Source organism: Micrasema longulum, unplaced genomic scaffold (genome assembly GCF_059751315.1).
Source record: "Micrasema longulum isolate JH-2025_06_02 unplaced genomic scaffold, ASM5975131v1 h1tg000198l, whole genome shotgun sequence".
NCBI classification, from domain to species: Eukaryota; Metazoa; Arthropoda; class Insecta; order Trichoptera; family Brachycentridae; genus Micrasema; species Micrasema longulum.
The window spans coordinates 168,333-187,385 of NW_028277403.1; the positions used below are offsets into that span (position 1 = coordinate 168,333).

The following is a 19,053-nucleotide window of genomic DNA, read 5'->3' on the forward strand; positions in this document are numbered from 1 at the left end:
GGATTTGCTTCCCGACTAACTTGATTTATTTTACTAAATGTCATTCAATACCGGTCAGTGGTTATTTATAAATATTTACATCTATTTTATTTTATTTGACCACAAATTTAATGCCTTAAATATTAAAAAAAAATATTCAAATTATCTGGATTACGCTTAATCTGATTAATCTGAAATAGCCTTTATATATATAGCGGGAGAAAACTATGAAGACTCAATTAATAAATTGAATGAAGATCTACAGAACATATCGTCATGGCTAAAGATAAATAAATTGAAATTAAATGTTAGTAAAACAAAATATATGGAAATAGGTAATAAAGCACATGGCATAACAATGAATGTAAATATTGATGGTAAAATTATTGAAAGGGTTGATGAAATGAAATACTTAGGGATTATTCTTGACTCCAGATTAAATTTAACATCACACACAACATAACAATTTAACATCAATTTAACATGAATATATACATAAGAAAATTTCAAAAAAGATTTTCTTCCTAGGAAGAATTCGAAAAAAATTAATAAAAAGGGTGCAGAACTTATATACAAAACAATAATTGCCCCTCATTGGGACTATTGCTCTACTATATTATATTTAGCTAACGAGGGAGACATAAACAAGTTTGAAATACTACAAAATAGAGCAATGAGAATTATACTGAAAAAAAGCAAATATAATAGTGTTGAAAAAATGAGAAAACAATTGAACTGGATAGGAATAAAGAAAAGACTATTGTATAATGTTTTTGTATTTATATATAAAGTGTTTAATAATCTCATGCCAAAGTATTTTATAAGTGAAATTATATTAAATAGAAATGTACATAAATATAGGACAAGAAATAGAAATAGGATAAGACTACCACTTAAGAAAAAAACAAAATCACAAAATAGCTTAATGTATAAAGGGTTAAAACTGTATGATGAGATGCCTGAAAGTATGAAGAATGAAAGAAAACTTACGGATTAAAAAAAAAAATGTTATGTTTATTGTAATAATGTAGTTATGTTAGAAATATTTAATAAGTATTTGTTATAATTGTAAATATATTAGTTAATATACAATGTAATATTAACTAACTTAAGTAAATAAATAATAATAATAATGAACCATTTGAAACGAAAAAAAACGTTTTTATTTTACGACACCTGCCTGACCTTGTATTGTACCTCCTCAAATAAATTAAAAACTCCAAATGTCTACGAAAAACATGTTTGTATACTTATCTATACTTATACGGCAGTTCGTGTCCGGGCAGATGAAAAATACAGTTCTGCGTATTAAAGACCAGAACCTTGGACAAATGTTTTCGACTCGATAGCTACTCTTATGTAACTATCCTAAAATAAAAAATAATTTTACGCATGAGTCCACCTCGTAGTATAATGGTTGGAGCATGTTTGATGTCCTCGGTTTGATTCCGGTGTGAAAAAGTACTACACTGCAGTATTTCATTAGATGGATTGGCACCTGAAGCTTAAAATCGGTCACTGTACCTTCCATGAAATAAGATAATAATGCAATTTATGTTTTCATGCGAATGCAATGCAAAAACACCCTATGCTACTATGTATGAAAAGGGAAATGTTGAAAATGATAATATGCTTAGGTCAGTACTATTATTTGTAAAAAATGCGAAATTATAAAAGTTTCATTAATTATTATTTTTACTCCTTTTTATTCATTTTAAGGTTTTTTTTATTTTTATTATTAGCAATTTCTTCCAACCAACTAATAAAATGAAAGTTTAATTTTTGTAATTCAAGATAGAAAACATCGAAAATAAAAAGCTTTCGATATACAAAAATATTGAATGGATTGAATTCAATTCATTTATTAAAAATAATACATACAACTCAAATTAAAATGTACGACGCGCATATTGTAAAACGACAAAAAATACTTAAAGAAATTCTTGACAAAATGGTAGGAGAATCCAGCTCCGGAAAACCCCTTCGGATACATGGAACTGTATTTTTTATATAAATTACCTTAAATCAATAATATTACTCAATAGAAAAGGGGAATAAAGTAAAAATAGGAAAAAGGGAGAGATTAAAAAAGAGAAAGGAATGTTTCTTCAGACGTGATTTAAACAGAAATACCGTAGTAAAATATTTCATAGTGGATGGAAGAAGATTCCACAGTCAAGCCGCATATATACTATAAAGGAAGAGGAATGTTATTAGTATTATTGTATCCCTGTTATTAGTGAAAATTTTATCCCTCTTTTAAATCAATTTTGATCTATTTAGTTGTAATGGAATATTTTTTTGATATTTTACCGAATACCCAATAACTTTAACGCGTAAAAACCAACTACTTGTAAGAATTTAGATTTTGCTCATTTATTAGTCATTGTAGCTGTTGGTTTATCAAATGAAGAATAACATTTTTTTAAATGCTTAAATACGAGAAATAAAATACTGATTATCAATCTTCTACCAAGTTGCAAAATAATAATTGGAGTTAAACTTTGATACCCAGCATCTGAGGGTGCGTTAATTTTACGACAAACTTCAATAGTTTCGCTTCGAAGGTAAACGAACATGAAATCCAAATAACGGCTCATAATATATTAACGCAAACAAATGCTCCGCCCCTATTGTTTAATCTAACCAACCCTTCTAGATCGGTCCTGAGACTATCTACGTTTTCTCCTATTCATGCGGACAAGATGGCACAAGCCATGATCTTCCCTTCCAAAATGGCGATGAAGTGAATTTTCTCACAAAGATTACCACTGATAAGAATCCGAATACAGCTCAAGCCAAGGATCGCAATAAGGGAACGCATTTTTAGGGATGTATATAAAATCATCATAATGCATGTATGTACGCGATATTAACAATTTTCCATTTTTTGAATTGAATTTTCTTCTTGAACATAATTTGACATTTAATATGTTGTACATATCATAAAACAAACTGGATATATATGCATGCAAAAGGAATAACGGAATGAGTAAAAAAACGAGTTTTTGGTTAATTATACAGAGTTGTTATTTTAGATACATTACTATCAAGGAAAAATGAGCTAAGTTAAGAAAATATATTAACTGTGTATATATAATAACATGATTTATTATTCGAAACTTTTTGCAAGGACTATATGAATTAATGTATTTGCCTGATCCGAATTTTTCGACCAATTCTATTGTTCCTTTTGCCCACAGTATAATAAGAAAAAAATCCCACATACTATACATAGAAATTTATAATTTATTACATATTACTTTACCATGTTGGGTATAAGAACGTATGTATATTGTGAAAAGTAAAACGTACATACAAATATGTAAAAATATTTAAGCTAAAAAAACAATTAAGATACTTATTTTACTTCGAATTTAGTTGAAGTAACCAAGTACATCTCAATCATTGACCCACTTTTTAAAATGTTTTTTAAAGGTATGATTGGTTACTTCTCATGTCTGTCATATTTTATTGACAATTTCTTTTTTGAACCACAACAGGCCAAAAAGTCGAATTCACCACAGAACACCTAGGCTTAGGAATAAAATATCATCCAGTTGAAAAATGTCCAGAGTTCAAGAGGATAAAGAGTATAATTCTGCTTAGTAAAATAGAACCAGAATCCTCGACGATTGCCTTCGTCTTTCTGAATAAATCAATCGAGTGGAGATCTCCTTCTCGTCGTTTAGTAGTCACAGTGTTTGCCTTCAACTCCTTAGGTCCTGGGTTTGATTTTGGACAGTTAAAGCAAAATTTTGATTTATAAGGTTGTTTAAACTGCAATATTTCATTGTCATTGGGCTAACATCTGAAGCGTACGACTGTTCGCCGTATCTTCATGTAGCAGATGATACGAAATACGCTACATTTGATTTACTAATTCAGTGCCATTGCACCACTTGGTACGAAAGGGGGATAATGATGATAAATAATTTTTTACTACAAATGCTCACATAATTCCAAAAAATGTGTTCGGGACATGAAAATTTTCTTAAATTTATTTTTTCTCTATTTTTGTATTTTTACAAGTTCTACTGAAAAACCTGCAAAAAACATTCACGTTTTCATATTTTTTTATTTTCTCCAAATATTGTAAGAGAACAATTATTTTCTTTTTTCTAAATCGAGGGTTCCGAAAGATTTATCTTAATGTAATCTGAAATCTTTAGAATTGTGGAAAATGTACATCGTAATAAAATAATTTTTCTTTGTAATCTTCGTACGCGAATTAGCGTGAACGATTATTCAAAGCCATTCCAGCTATATTATACGAGTAATTTAGAATGCGAACATATTATATTGTGTGGTAATGCTCTTGAGTTTGATGGATATCTTATTAAAACTTTCCCCATCTTCTTAACAGTATGAAGACCGAATACTGTTATCGTAGGATAATGTCAGCTTTGAACGAATCGAAATTCGAGTGCTAAGTTTGTTAAAAGTTTTCACATAACATTTACACTCCTAGAGTTGTTTGTGAAATTAAAACGACAAACAAAAAATATGAAATGCCATATCGTCGGTGGTACTGCAATACCGCGTTTCTATAAATTATTTTTTTACACCAGGGATCCTAAGGTAGGAGGTCTCCGTGGTGTAGTGGTCAAGAAGCTTGACTCACGCACGGAAGGTTCCGGGTTCGATTCCCGGTGAGAACACAAACATTAAAAAAAATGATTTTTTTCTCAAGTCAGGGTGTTCTGTGATGTAATTCACCACTGTGGTTGGGCCTTCTGGCCTGTTGTGGTGCAAAAATAAATAATATATATATTTAAAAAATATAGTACCACCGACGATATATTTCCACGTTTATTATTTAAAGAGTTTAAACCCGGTTGCGGTTCCATGGCTAGTGTCGAGGACTCACGGAGCAGAGGTCCAAGATTCAAACCCCTCTCTATTACAACTTGATTCCCATTTTGAAATATTTTAGTTAATTATTAGAGCGCAAAAATTTCATTTTATAACAAAAGAAATATGACGTCCCTCGTTTACGGGTGTTTTTAATATATGTATTCTTAAATCCGTTTTATTACATCAAATGATTTTTAATTTATCATCATCCCTGCATGCTGCAAGTGGATTTCTAGTTCAGTCCCCTATGCACCATAGGTTGTGGATATGGAAATAACGAAAAGATGAAAATATGACTATGTAGCTACATAATAGTATTTATTTGCACAATTTTACCATTATAAAAATTTTAGTTTAATTTTGAAAAGTGGAAATAGTTTTGAAATCATACAGAATTTTAAAAAAATATTTTGAAGTAGGTAACATCGTGTTGATTGTAAAAAATTTAAAGAGTTTTTCACCTGTTTTTCCAATGATCACTGAAGACAAATACGTACAGTTTTGATACAGGAATTACCCGGATGTGCTTTAAGTACTTCGGTAAGGTCACGATAATAGCGACGTTTTATAAAGATTAATGGAACGTCATCACCGGCTTGTTTACTTTCACCTTCTATCTCAATTGTATTTTTACCTTAATTATAATTACTACTGTCCGACATACGCTGTCAGGGTTGTCAACCGCCCCATTTAGGATATTAACGGTCTGTCACACCCTCTGGGCGCCACGTGAGTCTAGTTTGATCGCCATTAAAATACACTGTGCACTTAATTAAGCAAAGTAACAAAACCCCAGAAACGCGTGGAATGGTCAGTCGACCACAATAGTATGTAATTCCCAGTATAATTCCTCCATCAAGGCTGCCCAATGGTAACGCCTGACGTGGACGCCATTTTGAGGATTTTGTAACAAGCCATAGAAATTTAACAGCGTCCACAAATTTATTTTATTTTTAAAATAAAAATAAAGAAAAGAGCAATTAAAGAACTTTTTGAACAAACTAAACAATCTAATTTTACTGAACTTTTTCAACTAGAGTTGATTAAATTTATTTATCAAGTAGCCACTGATGTAACTGTAGACGAAAAATTAAAACTTTTAAAAATTGAAGTAAGCACGGACACTATACCAGAATGTCAGAACAATATCAAACACAACATTCTAAAACGAAACAAGGACAGTCAAGACTTATAAACCAGGGACTGAAATTATACAATAGACTACCAGACAAAACTAAACAAAAGACTCAGACAACCTTTACAAAAGATATCGAACATATTATCACCAACAACCTATTATAAATTTAAAAAAGAAAAAAAAAATTGTGAAATGTTTGTAATCCGTAAGGGTTTATAAATAAATTTCAAATAAAAAAATATTTGTACGAGTACATCAAAGATTATTAAAACAACACTAAAACTTTTTAATTTCATTTGTTCCTTGCGCGCATCAAGATCACTGTATTGGTTATGTGATTTAAATCGCCTTGATAACTTAACAATTTTGGAAGAGCGTATTAAGTTCTCAAGGACAAAAACCATTTTCAAGAGAGGAGTTGAAGACTGGATTTCCCTGAGTGGGAGGGATTTTAAAGGGAAACTCCTTGATGATTTTCCGAATGTTAGAGTTTAATGTTTACCTATTGATGTGACATATACTTTGTTTTAAACAAAGTATATTTATATGTTTCTGGTCCTATATAATATATGTGATGAAATACACTTGTGTGTCTGTGTCAACTAATTGCTCGTCCCAACTCAACACATAACTTTTAGTTCCATGGAGTTAGGACTCATATCTTTAATAATGTGTAATAAACAACCCTTAAGTAAATAAATCAGTTTAAAAATGCTAACGTTCTTATGATTATCTTTGACGTGAATTACCTGACTGGTGTCGTGGCGGAGTTGGTTAAACAGCTAACGGTGAAACTGGCGACCCAAGTTCGATTCCAGCCAGTTACAAGAAAGAAATCCAAGAAACGTTATTTATTCAAATGGTCTAAGTGTGGTGGTGTATTTTACATAACTTTATTCCTCATCATTTCTTGCCCACCCACTGACAAGAGGCTTGGCGGGTTATTTCTTAAATTAAAACTACATATCGGGACCATTTTTCATCATTTGTCTATGTACAAAATCTGCGTTGCCATGCAACACTTTTCCTTGATGAAGTTCACAAGATTTTATTTTTTTTACATATTTTTAAGAATTAACTCAATGCTTATTTTCATACTAACTTATTTTTCCAGTGTAAGCTCATTTTTATAAGTTTATGCAGATTTTAAATAAATATAAAAACCTAATGTTTAAACAAATGAACGTTAAAATGAAATATTAAATAATTTATTTTGGGTTGAAAAATTAATTTATTTGTCTGATTTTTCATAAAACTTTAATCTATCAAGCAAAGACCTATAACAGACATACATTTGTTTATATGGAACCCCATTGTTATATCAATGTAAAAAAAAATGTGAAAAATCAATGAAAGCAAAATATTGACATGTCCAACCTCTACCTTGCTAAATTATATGTTTTAGATTTCGATAGTAATCTGATGCTAAAGTTCATTGTAGCGGGTTCATTACTGAGCCGAAATAATACGTCTCTGTGTTCAGTTAATATTAATAATGTGTGTTTTGAGTTCACGGTTTCCCATTGACGCGGTGACACCCTTAATTATGATGAATCCGCAACTAAACCTGCATAGAGTCATACTGATGCCAGAAAAGTTTGAGTGTGTAAATATATCTATACAATGGGAATGCTATTTTATCCTTGGACACATACGAGAAGATTTATTTATATTGGGAATCGACAAATAGCTAAAAAAAAACAGTTATTTTAACATGTTATATTATAAAAATGCATATTTTTTTAGCTTACTTCAAAAACTGCGGGGACCATACAAACTGTCTTTCTCAATGTGTTACCCCGACGGAAAAATTTAAGATAAAATATCTAGGAATAATGATCGACAGAAATATTAAATGGACAGAATATATAGATTCAATGTGCCAAAGACAAAGAAAATTACTGCACATATTTTTAAAGCTTAGAGGTATTTTATCGACGGATTAATTGAAGACAGTTTATCATGCTTTAGTACAGTCAATTTTTTAATATGCAATAGTTGGATGGGGAGGGGCTTTTAACGCTCATCTTTGACCCTTAAATGTGCTTCAAAAAAATATCAAAATAATACTATATACACCATCCTTCTTCCCAACTACCGAACTGTTCAAGGAATTTAATGTTTTAAGAGTGGGGGATATCTATGAAAAGTGTTGTATGCTCCAAGAGCATAAGGAGAGCCGCCCATCGGACTGTATTACGGGAAGGTTAAGAACAGGATGCCTCGCTCTAAAGAGAATTAAAACTACTACGGCCAAACATAATTACACATCGGAAGCTTTTCAATAATTTATCACAAAATCTACGGAAATAAATAAATTACGGAAAATTCAAGGATAAATGAAAGAAAAGCATTCTGACATGATTTACATTAACTGTATTTTGAAAATATAGTGATTTGTATATATGTGCCTGTTTTAATCAATTTATTAATTTTGTCTTTTTATTTATGTTTTTTATAAGTGTTAAATTTTTTCAATTTTTTAAATTGTTTAATTTTTTATTCATTGTATTATTTTGTTTTGCATTTTTGTTTCTTTTTTATATTATTTTGTAAACTTGCCAAACACAAGAGCTAGACTCTTTTTTGGCAAGTTAAACCTGAAGTGTTCCATTTTTTTATTGTGTGTATTGTTTTTTATGCTAATAAAGATTTTTTAACACAAAAAAAAAATTGCGCGGTATTTAAAAATTGCATTTGAGCGATTCAAAAGTTTTTTTATCTCAAATTCAAAGCCTCAAGGTAAGTATTTGTAAGCAATAATTCAAAATATATTTTTCGGATAATATCGCTCGGTAAAGTTATTTTGCATTGACATTACACATCTTACATTCGGCTGAACACGTACTTTCATACAAATGCACACAAACACATCGTCTTTTAAGAATGTACCATAATTAATTATATATGTATGATTATTATTTAGAAACTTTGCTCGTCTGTCATTCAACTTTATTTTTGTTGTGTGATTTGGTCATTGTTGCCTGTATGTTTCTTTATAATAAATAAATAAATATTCAACGACACCGCAGTCAAATCGTTATCAAAACATGAGTTCTAGCGCAGGGATTAAATTTACAATAATATGACAGAAATTTCGTTATATTTCTCAGCCCTTTTTATTTCGTCCTTTACAAAATTGTCTTCTGACCTTTTGTGATGCAAAAATTATAATGGTCAAGCACCTACGCTGTGCTCTTTTTTGGGATCTCCTAAGCTTAAACTGACTCACGTTTCGCTACTGCTACCGTAACAATACAGTTCTGACATTATTATGCAAATAAAAACATGTGGTTATCTACTCGTATTGCAGGCGGATAGCGTCGCTTCATTTATAACGTGTATTCTGTGGCATTGCATCAAGATAAGCTAACCGAAGCGCACCGGTAACGGAGCTGCATATTTGGGGTCCGGAAAACAACCGACGTTCGGCAACCCTGATTCTTGATTTACTCTTTATCTGTTTTACTGTAATGTTTATTTGGGAACTTTGGTGAGTAAGTTTGCATTGCCGAGGAAAAACTGGTTTAACTTTCCAGTGTAAAATCAAAAATTACTTACTGAAAATTACTGGGGACAAATATTGTTAAAGTTAAAAAAATTATTTAATATTGTAGTGCTACTAGAAACCTTATATTATGTGCAGTCACTAAAATAGGATATTTGTTTCAGTGTTTACTATTGTTGCATTTTATTGATTCGTGTTTTTTTTCACAAACTTTTTTTTTAATCGAATCTACTTTGCCGATCTCAATCTTATGGGTTTTTATCTAGACTTGAATAAATGTCAAATATTTGTCGAGGTAATAACATGCATAAGGTACATTTTTGGTCTTAGGAAATATGACCACATTTCTGATTATCGTAGGCAACTGAAATGGCTCAAAATTAGGCAGCGGAGAGACTATTACTCCCTCTCACTTTATAGTCTTAACGCTCCTATATACCTGCGTGAAAAATTTCAACGCTTATCAGTTCATGGTTTACTTCTTCGTTCTAATTCTCAAGGCACTCTCTTAATACCCATCCACAATTCCTCTTTCTTCTCTAACTCATATAGTGTCCATGCGGCTCAACTGTGGAATCATCTTTTATCCACCATCAAAGAAGTTACTACATTATCTCAATTTAAATCACGTCTGAAGAAACATCTCCTTTCCTCTTTTTTTCCTTTTTTCCATTGAGTAATAGTTTTGATTAAAGGTAATTTATTACGTTTATTTCTATTTTAATATATCTTTAGCTTTTTAATGTTTTTATCTATTAAATATGTTCGGTAACTTGAATTATAAAAACAAAACTTTTATTTTATCGGTTGGTTGGAAAAAATTGCCATTCGGCAATAAGCTCGCCAATGTACAAATAACATTTTGTACAAAAAGTTAAATAAATAAATTTAAAAAAAACATAAATTATTTCATATCCTGTATAATAGTTAAAAGACAAAATGATCAAAGTTTCCCATTTTTTGTACGTGTGATTTTATTACATCCATGTTTTGACAGATATTTGGTTTCAACTGTCTTCTCTGCTGAACATTTGAAAAGAAAAAAATCTTGATAAGGTTGTGGTCTGTCAAGAAAGAAGGCACTTCATTTAAGAAAAACTCTAATCTCCGAAATACTTGATTATTTTTCCTTCAGTAAATACATTTTGAGATCATTCTTAACAGTCTTCCGTGTCACATGACGCTGTCAGATTTAAAGGGGGTGTGATTTTGACGGCTTTGGGGATAGAGGGCTGCTTACATCCGGGGGGGCTCTATAGAGTGTATAGCCTTTTGTAGAGGGGTAGCAGGGGCGCGGGCGCCGGGGGCGCGTGGCCTGCCCCTGACATGTTTCCAATCTGTGCCGCAAGGGGCGCCATATTGTGCCCCAAAGCCTTACACACCGACGAATCATCTTTCTAAAGGATCTGAAAATAGAAAACACTCGTCAAATCAATGCAAATTCTTAGAAAAACGCTCAACTTTGAATTATTTTAATAAGTTTTTTTTTATTTCACAGATGAGATTGAAATATTTTGTCTATGTACGTGTTTAAATGATAATTCGGTGGATATTATACATTTTGTGTCAATATTTCTACCCTCGTGTTATAACTTGTGTGAGTATAACTGTCGAAGAAACTACATTTTTATAATGAAAAATATTCGTATAAATTATTAAAAATATTATTTTTTTTGGATTAAAAATATAACAGTTTTTTAACGTGACTTTATTGATCCTTTGGGGTTGTTTGTTCTTATAATATAGGGTAATTAATTAAGAAAAGAGAAGCGTAAGAGAAGCATTACATAACTGATAAATGTTCGAATATAAGTGAATTCTGTTAATTAAAGAGGCATTCAATTTTGTGTCTAGAAATCGTTCAAACGTTCTTATTGACCTCTACAGGCGAACGGTTCACGTTTCGATTCCTTCCGAGTTTTAGGCTTTATTTTTAAACGATTTTCGAAACAATTAAATGAGAAGAGTTGGCACAATTAAAGTCATTACTGCCGTTAACACTTTGGCAGCGCTTATCTTTAAACGGCGTATTCGTGCCCGGCCTACCGATGGAGATAATTTCGAGAATGAGATTCGCTGTTATTAATTAACACCTGAGTTTGCGGGCACAAAGGATTTAAAATTATGCGTTTTAAGGGAAATATTAAGGCAAATGACAGTTGTGAATTATCGGGTATTATTCTAACGAGCCGGAGCCTGCGGCACTTATCCAAATTTGCCGCTGTAATATTTTAAGCAGGCAACGGGCAATAAACAACACATTGTGTGGAAATATTCAGCATGGTGGTAGTGGAAAGTGTAAACTGGTCTCCGAGTGCCGAAAGCACTATCCAGTAATACCTGAAAGTAACGGGATTACTTTAAACCGGTAGGAGACAAATAATATTACAAAACACGGACGCGTCAAATTTTTTAAAACAATAAAAAGTCTTCCGTTTTAGGTGGAAAAAAGTTCGCGTAATAAAATTATCGTCTTTATCATCATTTCCTATTCTGCACACAGTGTTTCATAGGGCACTGCATTTGTAAACCAAATGCATCGTATTCAGATAATCTGTTACATGAAGGCAAGGCGATCAGTCTTGCGCTTCAGACGCCAATCGCAAGAACAATTTAATACTGCATTTTAAACCACCTTTGAAATTAATATTTCATGTCCACCCTGTCAGGAATCGTACCTCGAGAATGGTGAGCGAACGCGCCAACCAGTTCATAACGAAGCCAACTTATCTCCGCGTGATTTTCTTATTCTGAATATTTACCTGAGAGCTGCCATCGAGTTGAAAACACGCGTCCAGGGTTCTGGTTCTATTACACATACAGAACTGTATTCTCCATCTGCCTGGATACAGGTTATTTTACCTTCATGTCACAAAAAATAATCAAGATCACTAGATGAAATAACCAATTTAATACCGTTTGCATTATATTTATTTATTCATGCATTTCATAATATATAAAGTTTTTTGTTCACTATGCCCAGCTGTATGAAACAGTACTTATGATTTTTTTATTATATTACTGCAGAATTTTTTATTATTTAAACTTTCTACTGAATATGCTGTGTATTTTTTTTTTATATAAATCTTGTATAATTTTTAGGTTTAATTTTTTTTTGTAAATCTTGGGTACAAGGAAATTTATGTTTTAAAAAAATATATATATTTTAAGCCAAATATGTTTGTATTATAAATGTTTGTAAAAGGCAGATTTGCCGTTTATTTTAATAAAATAAATAAATAAATATCTGGGCGAAAGAGGTTTATAGTAAATTTAATGTTAATGACGGTTTTATAATAAACGCTATAAGTTACATCCTTCTTACATCTTGATAGCAAGAATCTTCTTTCACGTTTGCTCCAAAATTGCAAGAAACATTCGATTGGATATTTGATAGGTACCTACTGATTAATCTAAAACTCTACTCAAGTGTTTGGTTTACGGAATTTAATGGTTATTGTCTATTTATAAATATTTTATTTTTTCCCCTCTACGAGTATTTGATGTTTACATACTTGTTGGCTTGATCAATTATTGTAATTGTTTATTTCATTTACCGGTTTTTTGCTATTTTTATTTCAATTTTCGCATTTTTACTCAGAGACAAATAAGCAAACATTTATTTTTATTATATAAATAAAAAACGAGTGATACTTCCACAAATTTAGAATATCCAGTGACCGGTTTCATCGATTTCGCAACATTTTCGAGACTGGTATTTTTATTAAGGAGTTCAATGTATTTATACAAAAATAATCATGTCAATTTTTTTTTTTTATGAGAAAATAAATATTTGCCTTCTTATGACTTACCTAAATATTTCATTTTAAAGGGCCATTTTTAACGAGTTGTAAATATTTTTATATTTATTTTGTATTAATATACCTTTATATAATAAATAAATTTATTAACACCCAAAGGCCTTTCACTTGTAGTGTGACTACCTGGGCCCCGATAACAATGAAAAGTTAACATTCTTCAATTGTATCTACAGGTCAATCGAATCGAATCAAATCGAAGCTTAACTGGCAGTGCACAACGGAGTTTTAGTACCAACATTTTATGTATGGAAGTGAAACATGGAACTGGCAGAGGAAGGATGAAAGCCGAGTGAACGTGGTTGAAATGCGATCTCTTAGACGAATGTGTGGGAAATCAATATATGACAGGGTCACGAATGATGAAATCAGGCGAAAGTTTAAATCTGAGTCAAGTATAATTGATAAGATTAAGAAAGGGTCTCTAAGATGGTTTGGTCACGTGAAACGAATGGACGACAAAAGAATGGTAAAAAAAGTAAATATGGCGAAAATTAACGGTAACGTGAGACGAGGACGACCAAGGAAGACGTGGCATGATCAGATAAACCAAAATCTTAAGTCTGGTCATGTCAAAAGCAGACAGAACCAAAGGGCATGTATGACAAAATGTTTGAATGTAAAAGAAGCTCGGAATGTATGCTAGGATAGACGTGTGTGTCTTCAGTTATCTATAAAAAATAACAAATATCGGTTATTTTTTATAGATAACTGAAGGTAACTCTTTCAAATTCTCATTGTAATCGGGGCCCTAAGATAAGAAGTATAAAAATTGGAAAATTGTTTTCAGGCGTTGCCTAGTAGGCGAAATGGTTCTGGCGGATGAACCTTACACGCATGATAAACTTTTCAGCTATTTTACTCTCCAAAAGTCAACAGATGGAAGAATTGAGGAAATGTCGATGTTTTAACATGGACATAATGGTGAATACTACCCAGTGTGTAAAGGGCCCACTTAAACCAGCCAATGACAGATCATAAGCCCCTAAAATGCCTAGACTTCCATATTCCCTTCTCAAAAATGTTTTACCTCTCCATTTGCAACAAATTAATGTAATAAACAATTTTTTAACATTAAAAAAACAATAAAACAATAATTTAATTATAAACTAATTATCGTTCCCTTCGCACTAACCCTTAGTACTGCACTGGTCCAATTGCAGCGTATCTTGATCGTTTCTGTTATACGAAGGTAAGATGATCAGTCTTAGGCTTTAACTTTCTTAAGCAGCTTTGTGCTTTCTATTCATCAACTTTTAATAGTCATGTTATTCTGCCTTCAGAGTCAAAATTTCATAAAATGTTAAATAGCCCGTAAAATAATGCTGACAATAATCGTTTTTAAATAAATAAATAAATAATCATACAAACCTATAATTTCATGTTATTTACAGGAAACACCTTTTTTGATATTTTTTATGCGTAATTGTAATTACCAGACAAAGAGTCCACCACTGCTGTCCCGTGCCCGATGACAGTAATATTATCACCTGTCTTGTGCACATGTTCCCTATGATCTTCCTCTGCCCACTCACAACACTGCCTCCGTTATTTATCACCACCCACCCGCTCACTCATCCACCCAACCTACCTCATGCACACCATCATTATTTGGGGGTTGAATTAAGGTCGGGTATTCATTAAGAGCGGGTAGTTCATTGTCGCCCGAACGATAAGCTTATACATTCCCCACAAAATGCAGACTTCACTCGCTGTTTTTATTAGTTACGTAAATTTCTTAAATCTGAAAATACTTTTTCGCCTAGCACGTTAGAATTATATTTCATTTTACAAATATGTTTTAGGTTTTTTGTTATTGCTTTGTTGATAGTTAAACATGACTTTGAATACATCGTATTGAGAAATATACGAAGTAATTTTAATTCATCTTTTAATTTTCCGTCGAAATCACTTCTTGAATTACTTAGTGTACAATTTTTATTTTTTACATCTAACATAAATTCAAACCCGTTTTGTTAAGAACTTAAGCCTACGTAAAAAACGATTGTTGTTTTAATCATTTCTTAAAAATCATGAGAGTTATAATTAATTTTCAATAAATAAAGTGTACTATAGAATAAAGATTCAAAAATGAAAAATTTTATTGAGCACCTTAATGAAATTTACTTTCTTCAGAAACAAAGTAATTATAATTTCTAGGGTACTTTTAATATTTTATGTGTTATTTTATTTTATTTCTGAAGTTAAAAGTCGTATATTTTTTTTGAAGATACAAAATATTAATAAAACCCAGAAGACCAGTATGCAATTTACACACGTACAACACTCTAGTAAAATTTAAAGACTTCGCCTTCATAATGTATTTCTTTTACATTTCTTAGTGAAGATTTCGCTGTGTTAACGGTCCGCGTCTCTTCAATAAATTGGTTTAATTCACACATCAACAAATAAAAGTGACATAATCTAATGTGTTTTAGAAATCGGAGCGCAAAATGTTACCTTTATTTGAAGCAGTAACATGTTTGTCTGAGATGATCAGCATTAAAAATTATTGTTTTGATCGCTGATCTGCAGATTCAGTGTATGACTTCGGAAAATTTCAGATACTATGACGATATCGGTTATTAGCCATTAAACCAATGGCTTTACCAAACTATTCCAGCACTATCAGATACGAGACTAAACTTGGAATATTGGGTATCTAACTTTCACGATATTTTCAGATACACCAGTTTATTACTTCTTATTAAATCAATGTTGTTTATGTGATAAAGTTTTGAAAAGCTCAACGTGATGGATTTAATAGAAAAACTTAGCGCATATATTCGTGATCAATATAATAAAATCTTTCATGTTTTTTGCAGTAAAATATTAAAATGACATAATATTATACTTACATATAAAATTGCCCAATGGCAGAGCCAAATTAATTGAAACCGACCTGTATACAAAAAATGTAATGGTTTATCTTTAAATGATATCAACAATATTTTGAGTTTGTCCAAATTTTTGTAGTCAAGGACTGATTTCAACTCCCTGGGGAGCTGTATATATAAACATATTACAACAGAGATGAAGAACCTTAAAGAGAGGTAGCATAGAAACCTAGGCATCTACAGGGCTTATGACCTCTCAATGGCTGGTTTAAGTGGCCACTTTACACACTGTGTAACATTTACCATTCTGCCCATATTTGAACATCTAAATTCCTTCAATTCTTTCATCTGCTGATGTTTGTGAAGCTAAAGAGCTGAAACCTTTATTTATGCGGGTGAGATTCATCTAATTGAATTATTTCACCTACATACTAGGCAACGCCTGAAAATGTTATTTTTTCAATTTCTATACTTCTTCATGGACCAGGTGGATTTATTAACAATATTTTGAGTTTGTCCAAATTTTTGTAAACAAGGACTGGATTCAACTCTCTGGGGAGCTGTTTTTATTAACATATTACAACAGAGATAAAGAACATTTAAGAGAAGCAAATTAAACCAGCCATTGACAGGTCATAAGCCCTGTAGATGCCTAGATTTCTATATTACCTTCTCTTAAATTTTCTTCATCTCTGTTGTTATATGTTAATTTAAATGATATGTTTGCGATGGTACTCTAATCCTTTTTTAATATTTGTTTGTTATTCACAATAGTTTGTAAAATGGCGGTGAACTATAATATGCATATTATACTAAACAATTTGGTACATTGTCATTACTCAGATTAAACGCGTGTTAATTAGCCCTTATCTTATCATTTTACGTTTCTAATATGATTTTCTTAAATACCAACGCTTTATTTTTATTGCCTATGATAGTCAATTATAGTATTTTAAAAGCCTAAGTACACCTTTCTCAAGAACTGAAAAAGCTGCACCATTGAATAAGTTATAAGCGTATTTAAAATGTTTCTTAACGGTTCTCCTGATGCCAAATACAACATTTGTTAAACTGCCGTTGATTGAACAAAACAAATGAAATTAGAAATATACAGATTTGATGTTGATGATCAAATGAACAATCTTGTCCTTGGACTTTTATTTGCTTAGATAAGTAAACATATTGAGATATATTACAAACCTTTCGTTTGTTTGAACCGAGATGATATTTAGAAAATGCGCGGAATTTAAGTAATTACTTTCATGCCCTCACTTTATCGCGCCCTCCAAATTCTTCCATCCCTGTTTAAGTATTTTGACTCGATTGTGGAGGAATGTCATCAATCAATATTTGAGAAGAATTCCGAACATTCCCGAAGTCTTTGCTACATTAATATTTTTCCGAATCTCTGTTACGTTTCTCAGAGAGCCCTCCGGCGCTTTGGGGCAAGGACCCGGAACCTACACACATACCACGCGGAGTTAACGAATTTAAATGAAAATGATTCGTATAGAGACGAAAACGAACAGTACGTGCAGTACGACGATACGACAGTCAAGTGCAAACGTTTTGTCTCCGATTAGCGATGAACTAGTCAAAATGAGAAAAATAACTAAATATTACAGAAACAATACTAACAACACTATGGCGAATACAATTTAAGAAGTCATATCGATGTGAAATGTTTGAATGTTCGATATGTATTCATTAAAATTATTTGCTTGCATATTTTATTTTTATATAAACATGATAGGAGCTATAATGAACTGTTTTTGCTATTGCAAACTTCTCTTTTTTATGAACCAGCCCTTACATATTAAAGGAGTGTGTTTTAAAGTATTATACCTAAAAAAATAGAACCATTTGTAAATATGTATAATACCTACATTACCGGGGCATGCAGTGAGGTTTTTAATTAGAGAAGTTGTCACTTGGTACTAGGTATATAGGTAAAACGTATACTTACTACCAACACAGTTATTCGATTTAAGTGTTTAAAAATAAACTAAAAAGCAATTTTATACCATAATACCACCATAAAATATATTATTTCGATATATATTTCCTCCCTCTAAACAACTATAAAGAACATGCTAGAACCTTTATTGCAATTTTTTTTTTTAATCGAATTAAACTGTACCTATTTATTTGTTTTTCATTTTATTTATTACGGATATCAACAGTTATACTTGTAAAAAAAAATACAACATAAAATATACAGAGAATAAAACCAATGACATATATCCACAGAAATACATTAAATACTTGAACAATACATGCTAGTGTGTTTGTGTTAGTGTAAGTATGTGAGGAGATGGGTGAGAAGGTGTTATAATGGAATGAGGGTGGACATGTGAGTAAATATTATTACACAAGTGTCAAAAATATAAAAATATAAATTTTGAAATAGTAATTTAAAAAGGTTTTACTTGCATTATTTTTATTAGCAGTTTCGTGTTAAATATATAAAAAATATCTTGTTTGAAACAATAAAGGAAGTAAGGCTGATCTGGGGTTACTCTGTGTGCATCCGCTGACGAAAGGATTCTTACTCGTATTAGGCAGTCAACAGAAAAAAAAATATTTTCATTTGGTCTTTTTCATTATTGCAGTTGAACATTTTTTTTCACAGGTGGAATTGAATGGAATGGCTTTTCTCGAGTAGGCTTTTTACTTATTTTTTTTGCATTGTATTGACTTATATATAGAAAACTATAATTTTGGTGTTAAATTTGTGAATATTGTTTTTTTTGTTACAATTGCTGTTGTTTTATTTTAATAAATAAAATAATAACAAAAATAAATATAAACACATTTCATAGTTTAATTGTGTCGACTGATTTAAATGTTAAATTTGTTAGCAAAACTGTCAAAATATATGGAAAATAACATGTTTTAACATGAAATAACATATAT

The 19,053-nt window shown here is 31.2% G+C and overlaps 2 protein-coding genes across 2 annotated transcripts in view; one reads left to right on the forward strand and one right to left on the reverse strand.

Annotated features, from left to right (window-relative positions):
• bru3 (CUGBP Elav-like family member bruno 3) overlaps window positions 1-19,053 on the forward strand; it is a 220,584-nt gene that overhangs the window by 136,368 nt on the left and 65,163 nt on the right. The gene's annotated exons all lie outside the window — the stretch shown is intronic.
• LOC148283774 (poly(ADP-ribose) glycohydrolase-like) overlaps window positions 10,865-19,053 on the reverse strand; it is a 138,906-nt gene continuing 130,717 nt past the window's right edge. Inside the window, exon 15 of the mRNA XM_088243260.1 lies at window positions 10,865-10,888. Within this exon, the coding sequence (XP_088099386.1) occupies window positions 10,872-10,888 (17 nt within the window). The 3' untranslated portion in view covers window positions 10,865-10,871. The remainder of the gene's footprint in view (window positions 10,889-19,053) is intronic.